Source organism: Montipora foliosa, chromosome 2 (genome assembly GCF_036669935.1).
Source record: "Montipora foliosa isolate CH-2021 chromosome 2, ASM3666993v2, whole genome shotgun sequence".
NCBI classification, from domain to species: Eukaryota; Metazoa; Cnidaria; class Anthozoa; order Scleractinia; family Acroporidae; genus Montipora; species Montipora foliosa.
The window spans coordinates 43,035,233-43,050,193 of NC_090870.1; the positions used below are offsets into that span (position 1 = coordinate 43,035,233).

Consider the following 14,961-nt stretch of genomic DNA (forward strand, 5'->3'; position numbering starts at 1 on the left):
ACAATCGATAGCTAAAGTTTATATATACAAAAACTCAAACTGAAGGAGTGGTCTGTCACTCATTCTGTTCTGGGAAGGAGGGGGGTGTATAAACTACTTGTTATTCAGTTACGATTACAAACTGCAAGGCTGCCAAATGCGCCAGAAATGCATTCAAATGCAAACTGTCCCACACTGTGTTGTACAATGATCCTGAAAAGTCCCTAGGGGAGTGGTTAATCACATATTCAGTGTTTTTTCCCTATTCATGCGGTGACCGACCGTCCGTCTTTATTACAGGTAAGTGCAGTCATTTTGCAGAATACGTAGGATGGATGTAAAATGATGTTGCGTGTTATGATGTTTCATACAAAGAGACAAACATACTCATACAATAAGATATTGATTTTTAACTGGAGAAAGTGAACCAGGGCCTTTATGATTTTCAGTAATTGAAGATCAGTAAAAGGTTTGATGTGCACCACTGTGTCAAGGTTGTCATATAAATGGAATTATTAAAAGAGTGTGACAGGTTTTCTAACCAGTGCATGAGGTGGTGAGTCCACTCCAAGTCCCATTAGCCTGGCATACTCTCTCTTTGGAGCCATCCAGAATGAATCCAGGATTACAAGTAAAACTTTTTACGTTGGGAAAGAATGTTAGATTCCCTGATGATGAGCCATTTAAAGGTGCTTTCAATTGTCTACAGTCGATTGCTTCAAAAAAGTGAGAAAAATAATGGTGAACCAAGTGACAAAGTGGGTTGCTAGAAGAGATAGCACCAATAAACAATTTGTAAGCAGTCTGTTGTAAAAGGAAGGAATTTAAAGCTGCGATATAGTAATACTTGTATGCCAATATCCAGCCTTAATAAAAAAAAAAGCAAGCTAAGTAAACTTTGTCGAGTCGGCTTTCCAATCGTATGATTTTGGAAATAAACCTTTGGCCATTGCAAACAACTAACGTTCAGAAGTCTTTGCTTAAAAGCTAAATGAAGTGATATTGCGCTATGAAGCAAGTACGTTTAGAATTGTCAGGGAATGAGATCAGCTGTAGTGTGACAGTAACTAATCCCTTAAATTAAATAACTGCTTTCTTTTACCCTCGCAAAGAGTTTCCAGTCCATCCCAGGTTTTGTTAGCTTGACATTGTCTCACAGCTGATCCGACAAGAATAAAACCTTCGTCGCAGGATAAAGTGATCTTGTTTGGATAAGTTGTCTTACTCCCAAAAAGCGATCCATTCTTGGGTGCCATCAAGGGTCCGCAATCATTCGCTAGTAATTGAAATACAGACCAGTCTGGCTTAGAAACTACAGAGACAGTTTGAAAGGTTTTCCCTCAGGCCAGCTGAACTGGGTTGGCAATAACAATAAGGTTACGGAACAGGTTCGCCGATGCATTGCGGTAAATTTACAACAGTGCCTAAACCTATACATCATTTTAAAGGTTACAGAACCAAGAATGACGTGGAAATATGTTTTTAACTGGTGAAATTGAATTTAAAATTTAATGCAATCAGTAAATGCAAAATGAAGCGATTTTTATAAATGCACCAAACTCACGTCGGATTTTGGCCTTACGAAGTAAACAATGACTGCATAACATTTAGCAGATGTTTGCCTTCAAAAGAGTGTCGGGCTTTAGTTATTTGTTTTTCGTTTTAAAGATATAATTCCTAACGCCAAGTCAATCCAATAAATGTATGTCGCTGAACTTTGAATTATAATAACTTTTTTTTGGAAAGCTGATCTAAAGATTCCCCGAGACCCTTTTGAAGGCAAACATCTGTTAAATGTTTACTTCGTAAGGCCAAAATCCGAGTTTTATTAGCTCAATGGGTATAGCATCAGACCGCTGTTACGGAGTTCGTAGGTTCGAATCCCAGTTGCCAAGCAACTTGTATCATATCCTTCCCACGGGCTCATTACACCTTTCCATCATTCATGTAATATCCAGAACTATTCCACACAGAAACGATGTGAACACTAAAAAAGCATTACGGTTGAAATCAAAGCAATGGGGGACAAGTTGAAAGCGAAGTGAGTTTTTGCCTAAAACTGAAAGGATCTCTCCCCGTATATGTCAAACGCATCACTGAGGTCTGAGACAAAACGTGTTTTCTCATCATGTCATTAGGTAGATTCACATGCCTGGAGACCAAATATACCTTGGCAATTTGTTTTAGTTCCACTCCATGTCCCATTTGCTTGACAGTTTCTCGAAACGGGGCCATGTAAGCTGAACCCCTCGTTACATGTAAACTGCAAGGTGCTGGGATATGTGCTTTGTTCTCCATGTATAGTTCCATTCACTGGAGCTGGCAGCCTCCCACAATCAACAGCTAATAGAAAATCGCATATTACAACTCCGATTGGAATTATAAAGATAGCTATTGGTGTCCTTGGCTTTATAGTCCATCCCCCATGCTGAGCCAGTTTTTTAGAACTTGATACATTGAAGTTTATCAAATGGCCTTTTTCAGTCAGGGTCGGGCCGGGGCTTTGGGTCTTTGCAAAGATGGGTCCCAGGGTCGAGGTCTTCCAAGCAGATAATACGGGTTTTGTTGAGTAGAAAATTATAGGTTTCTATGGAATATACTTAGCTTATCGGAAACTTTCCTCCAATAGCCCGGCAAAAACGTAAACATCAACCTTTCTAGGAAACTGTGCGAAGTGTTACAGTAGCCCTGCCTGTACCTGTACATAATGTGACATTTCCACTCCAAGCTCCGTCGGCTTGGCATTTTCGTTTCGCTGGTCCAGTCATGATAAATCCTTCATCGCAGCGAATACTGACTTCATTTGGAAATGTCGTTAGCCTTCCAAACACTGAACTATTTTGTGGGACATCTAGAGGTCCACAATCTTTGGCTGCAATTGCAAAACGAAGGACAACCTGAGCTGGCATTGTGTAAAAAGATACAAAGACCTATATGCTATGGACGTCGTGACCACGACCGACGTCAGTAACACCTCCATTTCGTTGCTTGGCGGTCAAAGGTTGCCAGCTGTTTTATACGCGTGTCAATTTATTACACAAGAGTTGTTGAATACCTGAAGCTAATAACAATGGTAGACACATCTTGAATGTTTGACGATTTATTTCTATGGTCATTTGAATTTATTATGGATGGTTTTCCTTAACTTATCAAGTATCAAGTAAACTTCAAATATGGCGAGATGTTGTAAATAAAGTATATCGACGATTTTGGCAAAAATCCAAAAATATATAGGTGAGGCCCTCCCAGAGAACAGGCGGGGAACAAGCGAACAAAAGACAAATATCTTAGGGAACAAGGTATCATAAACCATTTTAGAGATCAATAAGTACAATGGGAAAAAGGTTGGAAGTTATTTCGGGAACAAGGGAACACAAGCAAAATTTTCAAGGGAACAAGGATCCCCCCCTCCCCCTCGGGAGGGCCTCCTAGCTGAAATATTCAGAGAATGTGCGAATCGAAAGGGTTTCTTTCAGTTTTACTTATTTGTTAGATTTTGCAAACCTTTGCATGTTGCTTCTGTTCCACTCCAAGTTGCACTAGCCAGGCAGGCTCTGACAGAGGATCCTTTCAGAACGAACCCTTCATCACAATAAAAGTGTAGTTTGTTTGGAAACGTAGTGCTATTTCCGTGAATTGATCCATTTTTAGGAACTTGGACTTCCCCACAATCCACAGCTGAAGTCCAAATCAAAAACAAGTCAATTTCTTTGAGCAAGAGATGGCGTGCTCATTTCATGTTTTATATACAAGTCAAAACACATTAGTACTACCAAAATGTAGATTCTGTGTCAGAGAATCGAGTTGACTTAAATCCGATTAGTGTCTTTTTTGCAGACTGTCAACAAACGCCTAGAATATCAATACATCTGTTCGTAAGAGTTTGAAATGGTTTGTAACAAAGAATGTTAACGAGAAAGTCTCAATTTCGTTTTACAGCTCTCGTAACTTACGTTTACAAGAAGTTTCAAAGCCACTCCATGTTCCATTTGCCATGCAGACTCGTTTAGACGAACCGACCAGCAAGAAACCAGGGTCGCAAGAAAACCGGACTCCGTTAGGATAAACTGTTAAATCACCGCTGGATGAACCATTTGAAAGAGCATCCAATGGGCCACAGTCAATAGCTAAAAAAAATAAAAATAAATTAAAACAGAAACAAATAATATGCAACAAGGAAGTCTAAAGGACGCGATGAAATTAAAGGGAAAGAAGAACTAAATATTCAGCAATAAGCCTATGTATGTATCTATACTGAATGTAGGATGCCAGTAAGCCCTCGCAGAGTCCACAGTAGCTAGTGAAGCTAGAGTTATGTATACTAGTAAAGATAAATGGACTACATTTCGTAATCGACAAATTTGTTTCGTAGGACCGTGTCCCACTCTTCAGGATCTTACAATGATTATTATTTCTACATGGTGGTTTTTACTGCTGCTCATGCGCGTAATTGCGGATTGTATATTGCAATTTCTTTAGAAGGAATTTGTTTGCATGCCGACAGCCGCTTGCTAGTTCTGATCGGCGTTTGTTGCATGCCCAATGTCAAAAGCATGATTGACAATAAGCGCTAGAACCTGAAGTAGCCAGTGTAGAAAAATCATGCAATTGCAGAAAAAAACAGGCCAATGACCTCTAGACAACCAATACCTAACAAAGCGTATAATATACCAGGCAACAGTCATATAAAGAGAGGGAAATGAGTATTACGTAGGGCTAACTGACAGCGATATCAAGGCTAGATTTGCCAACCATAAGCAGTCCTTTAAAAATGTGGTGCACAGCAACCAGACAGAACTAAGTAAATATGTGTGGCGGCTGAAAAATTCTCAAGTAAGCTACAACATTACGTGGAAGATTTTGGGAAGATGAAACTTACGTACATTCGAGAAATACTGTATAATTTGTCACCCGGAGCTCTCCACGCTCAACAATCGATCAGAACTAGCAAGCGGCTGTCGGCATGCAAACAAATTCCTTGTAAAGAAATGTTAATTAAAATTGTAATATTCAATTCGCAATTACGTGCGAGAGCAGCATTACAAACCACCATGTAAAAATAATAATCATTGAAAGATCCTGAATAGTGGGACACGGTCCTACGAAGCAAATATATATCAGAGTAAGACTCGACGAAGAGACCAACTCTTGATTGGTCTGGATAAGTTTAATACGACGCTTCGGCCGTTCGGCCTTCCTCGGGTTAAAAACTAACGACTAAAAAGCTATATTACAGTGGTGGTAGGTTAGACGAACATCGACCTCTATAGACCGAATGTATAAATGGCGGCCAAAAAATATATTCTTTTGTTTGCTTGCTAATTAGACGCACTAGCCTCGTTTGCATGTACAAAATACAAAAGAACAAAAGAATACATTTTCGGCCGCCATTTATGCATTCGGTCTATACAAAGCAAAATTTTCATAATACAGCACTGAAAGGTTTAAATTACAAGGTGAAGATAATTACACAATCAGAGGTTAATACAGATAACATGTTGATGTGAATACAATTAAGTGACAAAAACCCGAAAGAAATGGAACCTAATTACTGTAGTAGTATAAATCCAAAACGATAGTTAATGAAATGCGTAATAATGGGATAATGGCAAATCAAATTACTCAATCGTTGTAATTACTCTTTAACACCCAAACCGGCTTAAACCGGCCAGACTTAGTATTTTACTCTGTCTAACGCCAGATGATTTTACTCGTCAATGGGGACCCCCGGGAGTCAATGGGTTTACGGTGTTTTGATCTAAATTCCTGGCTTTTGTTAAGACCATGGGGATTAAGGGTAAATAATTGCGCCGTCCAATAGACCTCCCTAGTGAGAAATAATTGACCAAGATGTAAAGAATTCTAGGAAGACCTAATTTGTTCAATGATAATGAAATGGATTGAGAGATTTCATGGTCAGAATTGTTATAATGGATGGCCAATTCACAAGTTCTTTCGTTCTTAAGCATTTTCGACTTGTGGTTACGGAACCTTACCTTAAATTCAGTCGACGAGGAGCCTACATATTGCTAGTTGCATTTGGTACGTATATGGGAATGGGGTGTTGACGACCACTTGCCGAACTTTGATTTATATACTGGGATGAGTCATTGCCGCTAGCAATTGCGCATGCTCACTAGCTCGCTAGTTTGAGCACTCTGGCATGGCTTAGATGCACCACATGTGTGGGACATTTGGGGTGGCTTTATAAGCTCAACCTCCATCCCAGACATCAGCACTGCTCTGATGAGGCCCAGAAGGCCGAAACAGTACTGTCTGCAGTTATACTTGTTAAGTGGTGAGTGTACAAATAGCGACAGCATAATATGTTTTTCATTCAAAATGGATCAGTCAGTAGTTCGCTGTCGCTATTTGTACACTTACGACTATGGGAGAAAAACGTTTTAAGCCTTTAGTGAGATTGGAACTCACATCCCCCTGAATGCCGGTTGGGTGTGATCACCACAACACTATCAGAGCAACCATGCTGGCTACATGGCCATTCTAGATAGCGAATGGGATTTTACGAGGTTATACCAGGACATTATACAAAAATTTGGTTTTATCAACGGAGTTGATAATGTAAATTGGCCACCGTACAGAGATTCTAAAAGCTGACGTTTCGAGCGTTAGCCCTTCGTCAGAGCGAATGGCTAACGCTCGAAACGTCAGCTTTTAGAATCTCTGTACGGTGGCCAATTTACATTATCAACTCCGTTGATAAAACCAAATTTTTGTATACTACTTCCCCACCGACGCAGCACCACAGTTTCTTTAGAAACTACCCCTTCATTCATATACCAGGACATTGTTTTTCACCAACTAGCTGACACTTGATCGACGGGAACGACAATTCACAGGCGGATGAGAGAGAAGAAGACAATTTGCTTACAAGTTAGGAGGGTCTCTCGAGCCATCAGCGGATCTCTGCCCCCAGGAGGTTCACAAATGCATTCACAGTCCAAGTCTCGGCGAAATGTAGTTAATTAATGAAGTTTGAAGGAACCAAGGACGGACAACCCTTGGATGACATTTTCATAGGGAGAAAAAATGTTATGCCCTGAGCGGGATTTGAACCCACGTCCCCCTGATTACCGGTTGGGTGTGATCACCACTACACTATCAGAGCAACCATGCTGGCTTCATCCCAGATAGCGAATGGGATTTTACGTGGTTATCCCAGGACATTGTTTTTTTCCAACTTAATGACACTGGATCGACAGGAACGACGATTCACAGGCGGACGAGAGAGAAGAAGACAACTTGTATGCATGTTAGGAGGGTGTCTCGAGCCAACAGCGCATCTCTGCCCCCCAGGAGGATCTCAAATGAAATGTCAACCAGGGGTTGTCCGTCCTTGGTCCCTTTAAACTTCATTAATTAACTACATTACGCCGAGGCTTGGACTGTGAATCCATTTTATTTTTTCGTGATCCTCCTGGGGGGCAGAGATGCGCTGTTGGCTCGAGAGACCCTCCCATTTAGCCAGCATGGTTGCTCTGATAGTGTAGTGGTGATCACACCCAACCGGTAATCAGGGGGACGTGGGTTCAAATCCCGCTCAGGGCATAAAAAGTGTTTCTCCCAATGAAAATGTCATCCAGGGGCTATCCGTCCTTGGTCCCTTCAAACTTCATTAAGTGTTAAGTTCTACCATCAAGACTAACCAATGGTTAGCACTAATCGCTCTTCGAACATGCAACCCAGCCACGTTTACGTTTCTCCAAATTAATGTCAGTTAATGGTTTTATTACAAAAGACAACCTTACCGTCACACTTTGTTTGAGTTCCACTCCATGTTGCATTAGCCTGGCAAACTCGCTCTGCAGAGCCTCTCAACAAAAATCCTTCGTCACAAGAGAACGTCGCTTTATTAGGATAAGTTGTCAATCCATCCGCGTAGGAGCCATTGAGCAGTTTTGGTAGAGGACCACAATCAACAGCTGCGAAATTCAAAAATATTTTATTCAAGACCAGAAAATCCGGTAAAACTGCCACCGGTGGTGTTTATCGTGTCAAAAACTGAATGGGAAGGAGTAACCAGAGTGACACACAAGGAGTTCTGTCTGATATGACGAGAACGTAATAAGCGACTATTTTAATGAGGAAGCAAAATACATTACCTTTACAATGAGGCTGTTTTCCGCTCCATTTGCCAACTGCTTGACATTGCCTGTCACTTGATCCAATCAAATCGAACCCATCATCACAAGAAAATGACAGTTGGTTAGGATACGTTGTTTTATTTCCAGTAATGGATCCATTGTTTGGAACAGGAAGATAACCACAATCCCTTGCTGAAACAAAAGTGTCCACCACACTTACATACATGCGTACAAGCTACCTGCTTGGCAGCGGGAAAAAGGACTACTGAAAAATCAGAGGTCCAGGCAGGATTCGCACCGAAGAGAAGCGTGCCACAGTCCGACGTTTCTGTATCCATTGAGCTACAGAAACTTCTGGGGAGATAGGTCTATCAACTAATTAAGTAAAAATCTTATCCACCTAGTGTTACTGTTCAAGAAAACAAAACGTTATAGCACAACCCTCTATAATTAAGCCTTTCCACAACTAAACTCAAGTTCGTTTGGAAATGTTGCAAGAGATCCTTGAAAACTGCTATAAGTGGAACCGATAGGGAGCCAGAGTCAACACATAAGGTACTGGAAGAGAGTAAAGTCTGGTGAGAGCAACATGTGTCCTTACTGTCATTTCCAAGTAGCATCGGACTCTGCTTTCATACAATGATAATAAGAAATGGATAGCTGAATGCGCTGACCAAGAAGCTATTATCTAGTCGTAAATTTAGTGAAGTGCTTCGTCCGGGTATGTGTAGTCCTGAGAAGGACTGTTTAGAGATATTGAGATGACAGTGACTGATGATTCGCCAACTTCAGCTGAAGCTACCTTAATCCTAAAGAGTCCTTCTCATAACTACACTCACCCAGACGATCGTATTTCACTAAATTAATATGCATGTAAACCATCCACGATTTCATAATCTAAGCAGTTCACATGTAAAGATGGGAGATAGTTGAACTCCCGATGGAATCGTCAGTGTGAATGAAGTCTGGAGACGAACTGCTGTTTGCGACTGACATTTCCACAACTGAGCTTAAGACATTTTCAGAATGAAGACATAATGTGTGTAGTCACTTGTTCGCATAAGTAACCTGGTACGTGAGCAGTTCAAGTTGGTAGGCAAAAAAGGGATGTTGTTGGTTGTCCATCGGGTGAGGCATACCTCAATGTTTTGGTGACCATTCATCTCAGAGACCAGATTATTTAATCGATCGACTGATTGCACACTATCACTCTGCTCTGAAGATGACTGTAGCTTAGCTTTCCCTGAGCCACGAACGACATTCCTTCTCAAGAATTAACTTGTTTCATCAAGTTAAGCAGTTCGTTTGAATTCCATCCAATGGTGTATCATGAGGTACATTAATTATCCCTACTGTAAGAGAATTTGATAGCACATCACGAGTGTGCTTTCTCTTATCAGCATTATATGAACGACGGCTTTTTCGTGCAAATAGTCAAATCATCCTTACCTTCACAGGCGGTTTGGGTTCCGCTCCAGGTTCTATTCGTATCACAAAATCTCAATGCAGACCCTCTGAGTAGAAATCCATTATCGCAGTGGAATGTAACTTTATTCGGATAAGTTGTTAGATTGCCAGTATGAGAACCATTGAGAAGAACTGGTAAAGGCCCACAATCCACAGCTGTGTAAAATAATGGGAAACAGTGGCGGAACCAAATATTTCCTGACTTTGTTGTCCAGTTTTATTTTTGTAATACATACACATGTTAGGAGATCAAATTAGCAAAGGGTTTCCCCGCTTATAATGCCAACCGTAAAGGGTACTGTTTCTTAAACAAGGGAAGCAGTGATATGATTTATTCGTTAAGATTTTACAGTTAAATTGCTCGTTCTTTGTTCGGCCCTTGTGAATCAAAGCAAAGAAGCCATCATCTTTTTAACCTTTTTGTCTGTTTGACCTTTCATGAAATAAACTAATTCTAAAATAGTTAAGATGTACCTCTGCAATTAGGTTGTTCTCCACTCCATCTCCCATTTGCCTGACATGTCCTCACAACAGTACCAATTATATCAAATCCTGAGTGACAACTGAAAGAGACACTATTTGGATATGTCGTTTCGTTCCCAAGAAGGGATCCGTTATTTGGAGTCAAGAGGGAGCCACAATCTTTGGCTACAGAAAGAAAAGTATTACTCCCATTAAAACAAAAATACAAGCATTTGAATTGGCAAAGAAGGAGCTCCTTGATCCGGTCATATCAAAATTCTCTCCAGGAGAAAACGTTTTAAGACGCTCAAGCCTGATTTATAATGTGAATCACGTGACAAAACGTTCCAGCAACTCACGGGGAGCTCGTAACCGGAGTCCCCTTTCAATGTTGGGGCAGGACAATAGACTTTGATTGCCTGCCTGACTCTTCTCTTGATTAAACATGTCGTCTTCTCTCACAAGCATCAAAGAAACCATGTATAGGGTATGGCCTGAACTCTTGGGGTAGTCCCTCACTGCCGTTGTTGTCCCTGTACATGTTGTGATCGAAACGTGTTCACTGAATCTAACTACAAGCCGCCTTGCTGGCTACCCAATGTAAAACTCATCACAACCCTTGCATTGGATTTCGTGAACTACCCTTTTTCTTAGGCGCAGAATCTTTGGGGTGAGAAAAATGTTGTCCAATGATGTTAAAAGGCTTGTGATGGATTCCAATTCACCTATAACTTTTTAAAGATCGTGTGAGTTGTTCCGAGACCTCGTGTACACGTTTTGTCCACTGGAGCTGTTCTAAAAGGGAATCTACACATCAACAGTTAAAATTGAGTTTTCTTGAGCCAGGACGCCGGTTACGAGCTGCCCTCGATCTACTAGGGCGTTTTGTGTGATGGAAAAGAAAGCTTGTGCATCTCAAACAGTTTTATTCTGGACTTTGAAACCTCATTTAAGTTGAAACGTGTATTTTTGTTCAAGATTCCTATATATAATTGAGACTTTGGAATGTTTCGATAAAAATCCGAAACGGTGCCCAAGAGAGCTTTTTTTTTTCTCTAATTATTGAATGAAATGGATATTAATTGCACAATGGATAGCATATGGTGAAATACATTTAATGGCAAAACAGAACTTTGGGCTTAAAATATGTCAAGGGAATTGATTTAATCAAGAAAAGATGAAATAAAACCAAAAACGCAGTTCAACAACTACCTTTGCAAATGGTTGTTTCTCCACTCCATGTACCATTAGCCTGGCACCACCTTGAGGGGGATCCCTCAAGAGTAAATCCCCTGTCACAAGCGAAATCAACCACATTTGGAAACACGGTAACAGATCCTCGCAGGCTTCCGTTACGTGGAGGGGACAGTTGACCACAGTTTACAGCTGGATTAGGAATCAAAATGCATTTTAAAATACTGCAGTTTCTGTAAGTGTTTTAAAAAATAACTTTGCGTCGCTTTTTTTTGTTTGTTTGTTTGTGTTTTCATGGGAGAAATTGTCTCATGCGACGGGACAAAAGGTGCGATGGTACAAAATGAGCAATCCCCAGTAACTTATTTTTCCGCTCATCAGTTGACCCACGATGCTAAATTGAAATAGTATCTCTTGTCTATCGGTGTTTCACTTCTGGTTAAAATAGTCGCGATCTAAACCAGAACAGACAGAAATGTGAGACTAACGATAATATTTTAATATTACTCTACTTCACCACGATCAAAACACAAAACCTATTTCTTATATACTATTTAGTAAACGCGCAACAATAGAGACTAACGATGTTGAAAAGGTTCTTGTCAATAAAACTGGCCACTCCGTGAGCCATTGGCCGTACAAATCCGAACTGAAGAGCCATTGGGAAAATTTCGTCGTCACACTAGAAATACAACCTGCAGAGGTGTGTTGTAAGTTCACAATAAGGTGGTCCGCTTGAGGTTTCACTAAAGAACCACAATCGACAACTGTGCATCAAAGGTAAGTCACAAATGTGGTTCTCATCGTAATTTCACCGCCATTTGCTTTTTTTTTTTCACGACGTCGCACTACAGATGATATCTTACTGCAGATCTCCAGTATGATCATTACTGTGTGTACGTATTACCTCTACACGACGTTTCGTCTCCGCTCCAAAAGCCATTTGATTTACAGCTTCTTGTTTGAGAGCCAATCATTATGAATCCAACATCGCAAGAAAAAGATATTGAGTTTGGGAATGTCGTATCGTGACCTCTGGAAGATCCATTGATAGGAGATGGCAATGGGCCGCAGTCTTGTGCTAAAGCAGTGAAAAGGAAAACAGGACCAACTTAGCAGGTCCTATTGAAACAAGCTTTAAAAATATAACAATGTTAAATGCAACAAAGAAAATTTAAGGTACCTTTGCATATTGTTTCTTGACCATCCCATGTCCCATTTGCCAGACAGTTCCTTACTGGGGGACCCACCATAACAAATCCTTCGTTACAACTAAATTCCACAGAATATGGGTATGTCATTTCCTCTCCACGTCTACTCCCATTCTGTGGTATTGCGATGTAACCACAAGACACGGCTAAAAACAAACAACATATTGCCATTAATTAGTTGCTTGAGATGCGGCCGAAATCTCATGTCCGAGCATGGGAAACTCTGAGTAGGAGAACATGCGCCGTGGGGTTCTTATAGCCAAAAATTGGCTATTTGAACCTTACAGCGCCTGCTCACTCGTCGTGCTAAGATGAATGCACCAATTAGAGACGCTTTTGATTTTTCTTCACGAAAACCAATGAGAAGACATCTTGTTTCAGGGTTCCCCAGAGCTCTTCCCGCCCTCAGTCAAGAGAAGGGCTCTGGGGTCGAGATTGGTGCGAGCACTAATGTTACTGGATTACTCGCGGGTGTAGTGAGTACGTTCCAGCAAATTTACTTGGAATAAATTATACAGAAGGCAAAATATATTTGTAAACGAAAAATTCAAGTGATTTGCCGTGGTACCACTCAGCTATAGACTTAAATACTATGAATAAGTGATCACCTTCTCCAAACTACCATACGGTAACAATGGGGAGTATAACATCTACGTACTTTAAAATAAGTGATCAAGTGAAGCTATGATCCTCGCAGTTATGAACAATTTAACAATTGCCTGAAAAATTCAGGACATCAACGGGTGCGACGCTCTAACCAACTGAGCTATGAAGCCACTTATGTTGGAAGCTGGTCATTTGTGGGTTCCAATGTTCCCGTGATGAATGAATCAACGAACGAAATGATATATGAAATGAATCATATATTGAACTGCGGATATGAAGTCAAGTGAAACTATAACCCTCGCAGTTGTGAACGCAAACTTAACAATTGCGTAGAGAAGACTGAAATTTTCAGGACTTCAACGAGGTTTGAACTCGTGACTTCGCGATGCCGGTGCGGCGCTCTAACCAACTGAGCTATGAAGCCACTGACAATGGGAGCTGGTCATTTGTGGATTCCAGTTTTCCCGTGATGAATGAATTGTTTTGAATCCCATCAACGTGATCAGTTTACATCAATATCATGGGAAAACGGACTTCAAGTTGCTTAAAAGTTAATTTTGTACCACTACACATGTTTTATCAGCTCTAGGTTATTAAGCCACTTGACTTAAAATTCTAAACAAAATAGTTTAACTATACACTAAAATCTTTAATAAAAGTTGTACTTTCACTTAAGGTTGCCGTAGACCTTCACAAGTGTCCTTTGCGAAATTCTTTCTAACGCGCTTTGTTAGGCGCAATAGCCATAAACTATACGCCCATTGAAAGGCTATGAAATGCACTTTCCGGTCCCCTGGAACGAACCCGCAAAAATGTTATTATTTCGTTAGAGCGGTTTTCAAATGAGTGTCGTAAAACCAAAACCAAAGTAATTACTTTGACAAATCAAAAAGGACGGAGACAATCCAGTAAACCAATCAGAGTTCGAAGTAATTACACGTCGCCGACACAAAGCGCGGGAAAATGTGGACGCGCGAGCCACGATTGGTTTTGGTTTCACTTCTGATTGGTTGAAAAAATGGCGCGAGAACTTTGAACCAATCATTGAGTGTAGTAATGCAAAACTAAAGTAATTCGCTAATTACTTTCGACACTCAATTGAAAACCGCTCTATGTACGGCCGCGCTTCTTATTAGGTTTTACCGGCTATCGACGCTATTCTTGTTTATCCCTTCCCAGGAAAAAGTCATTCCCAGGGAGTAAACCGACGACAATGTGTGTAAAATTTGATTTTTATAACAAACAACACTACTTGAAATTCAAGACCACTAATTGGCTTTTCCCGCCTTTTCTGACTGAGAAAGATCCCTCGAAAATATGTTTTCTTTAATAACTCGCGTTTTGTTTGACATTTTGGACTGTTTTTTGAAAATGCAGTTTAGTAGTATTGATTACCGTGGCTATGAGACAAGAAAAAAAATATCGCAAAAATTTCGCCTGTGAAGGTCTACTGTAGCCTTAAGGTGGCTCAAACCGGTTCCAACACTTTAAAGGGAATGTCTTATTAGAAGGATTAACTCTACAACGTTTCACTTAACGACAATGCTATGGTACCATAAGAAACACCAGTAATTGCTTAACAAGATGTACATATTAATGTGACGTAATAAATTACCATGACGAAAAAAGAACCATTAAAAAAAAGCCCTATAGTTTGTGTTTAAGCGCTTATATCTCCAAAATGCTGAAGAGTGACAAGCAGGCTAAGACGAAATTATATGCAAAGTTTAAAAAATTCTCTGGAGCGGATTCAGAGCCACCTTAAATTTTTCCAATTGTGAAAGTTGCTATGAATCTGCTCCAGAGAATTTCTTAAAACTTTGCAGACAGTTTTATCTTAGAGTGCTAATCCTTCCAAATAGTACAGTTTGTTGAAAGTGTTGAAAATGGTTAAAGTCTCCTTAGCCATGACTGTATGAATTCAGGTTTATGACGAC

The 14,961-nt window shown here is 40.3% G+C and overlaps 1 protein-coding gene and 1 non-coding gene across 4 annotated transcripts in view; both read right to left on the minus strand.

Moving 5' to 3' along the window:
• LOC137993176 (sushi, von Willebrand factor type A, EGF and pentraxin domain-containing protein 1-like) overlaps positions 1-14,961 on the minus strand; it is a 109,172-nt gene that overhangs the window by 67,617 nt on the left and 26,594 nt on the right. For all 3 annotated transcript variants that reach the window (XM_068838876.1, XM_068838875.1, XM_068838874.1), the window contains exons 27-40: positions 12,391-12,564; positions 12,115-12,288; positions 11,226-11,399; positions 10,026-10,199; positions 9,534-9,707; positions 8,103-8,276; positions 7,749-7,922; positions 3,933-4,106; positions 3,484-3,657; positions 2,678-2,851; positions 2,149-2,322; positions 1,082-1,255; positions 522-695; positions 1-11 (exon numbers count right to left, since the gene is read on the minus strand). The exon at positions 1-11 is cut by the window's left edge and continues 163 nt beyond it. In XM_068838876.1, the coding sequence (XP_068694977.1) occupies positions 1-11; positions 522-695; positions 1,082-1,255; positions 2,149-2,322; positions 2,678-2,851; positions 3,484-3,657; positions 3,933-4,106; positions 7,749-7,922; positions 8,103-8,276; positions 9,534-9,707; positions 10,026-10,199; positions 11,226-11,399; positions 12,115-12,288; positions 12,391-12,564 (2,273 nt within the window). The remainder of the gene's footprint in view (positions 12-521; positions 696-1,081; positions 1,256-2,148; positions 2,323-2,677; positions 2,852-3,483; positions 3,658-3,932; positions 4,107-7,748; positions 7,923-8,102; positions 8,277-9,533; positions 9,708-10,025; positions 10,200-11,225; positions 11,400-12,114; positions 12,289-12,390; positions 12,565-14,961) is intronic.
• Positions 13,376-13,448, minus strand: Trnaa-ggc (transfer RNA alanine (anticodon GGC)). Its single transcript has one exon. It is a non-coding gene; the product is annotated as a tRNA-Ala (tRNA).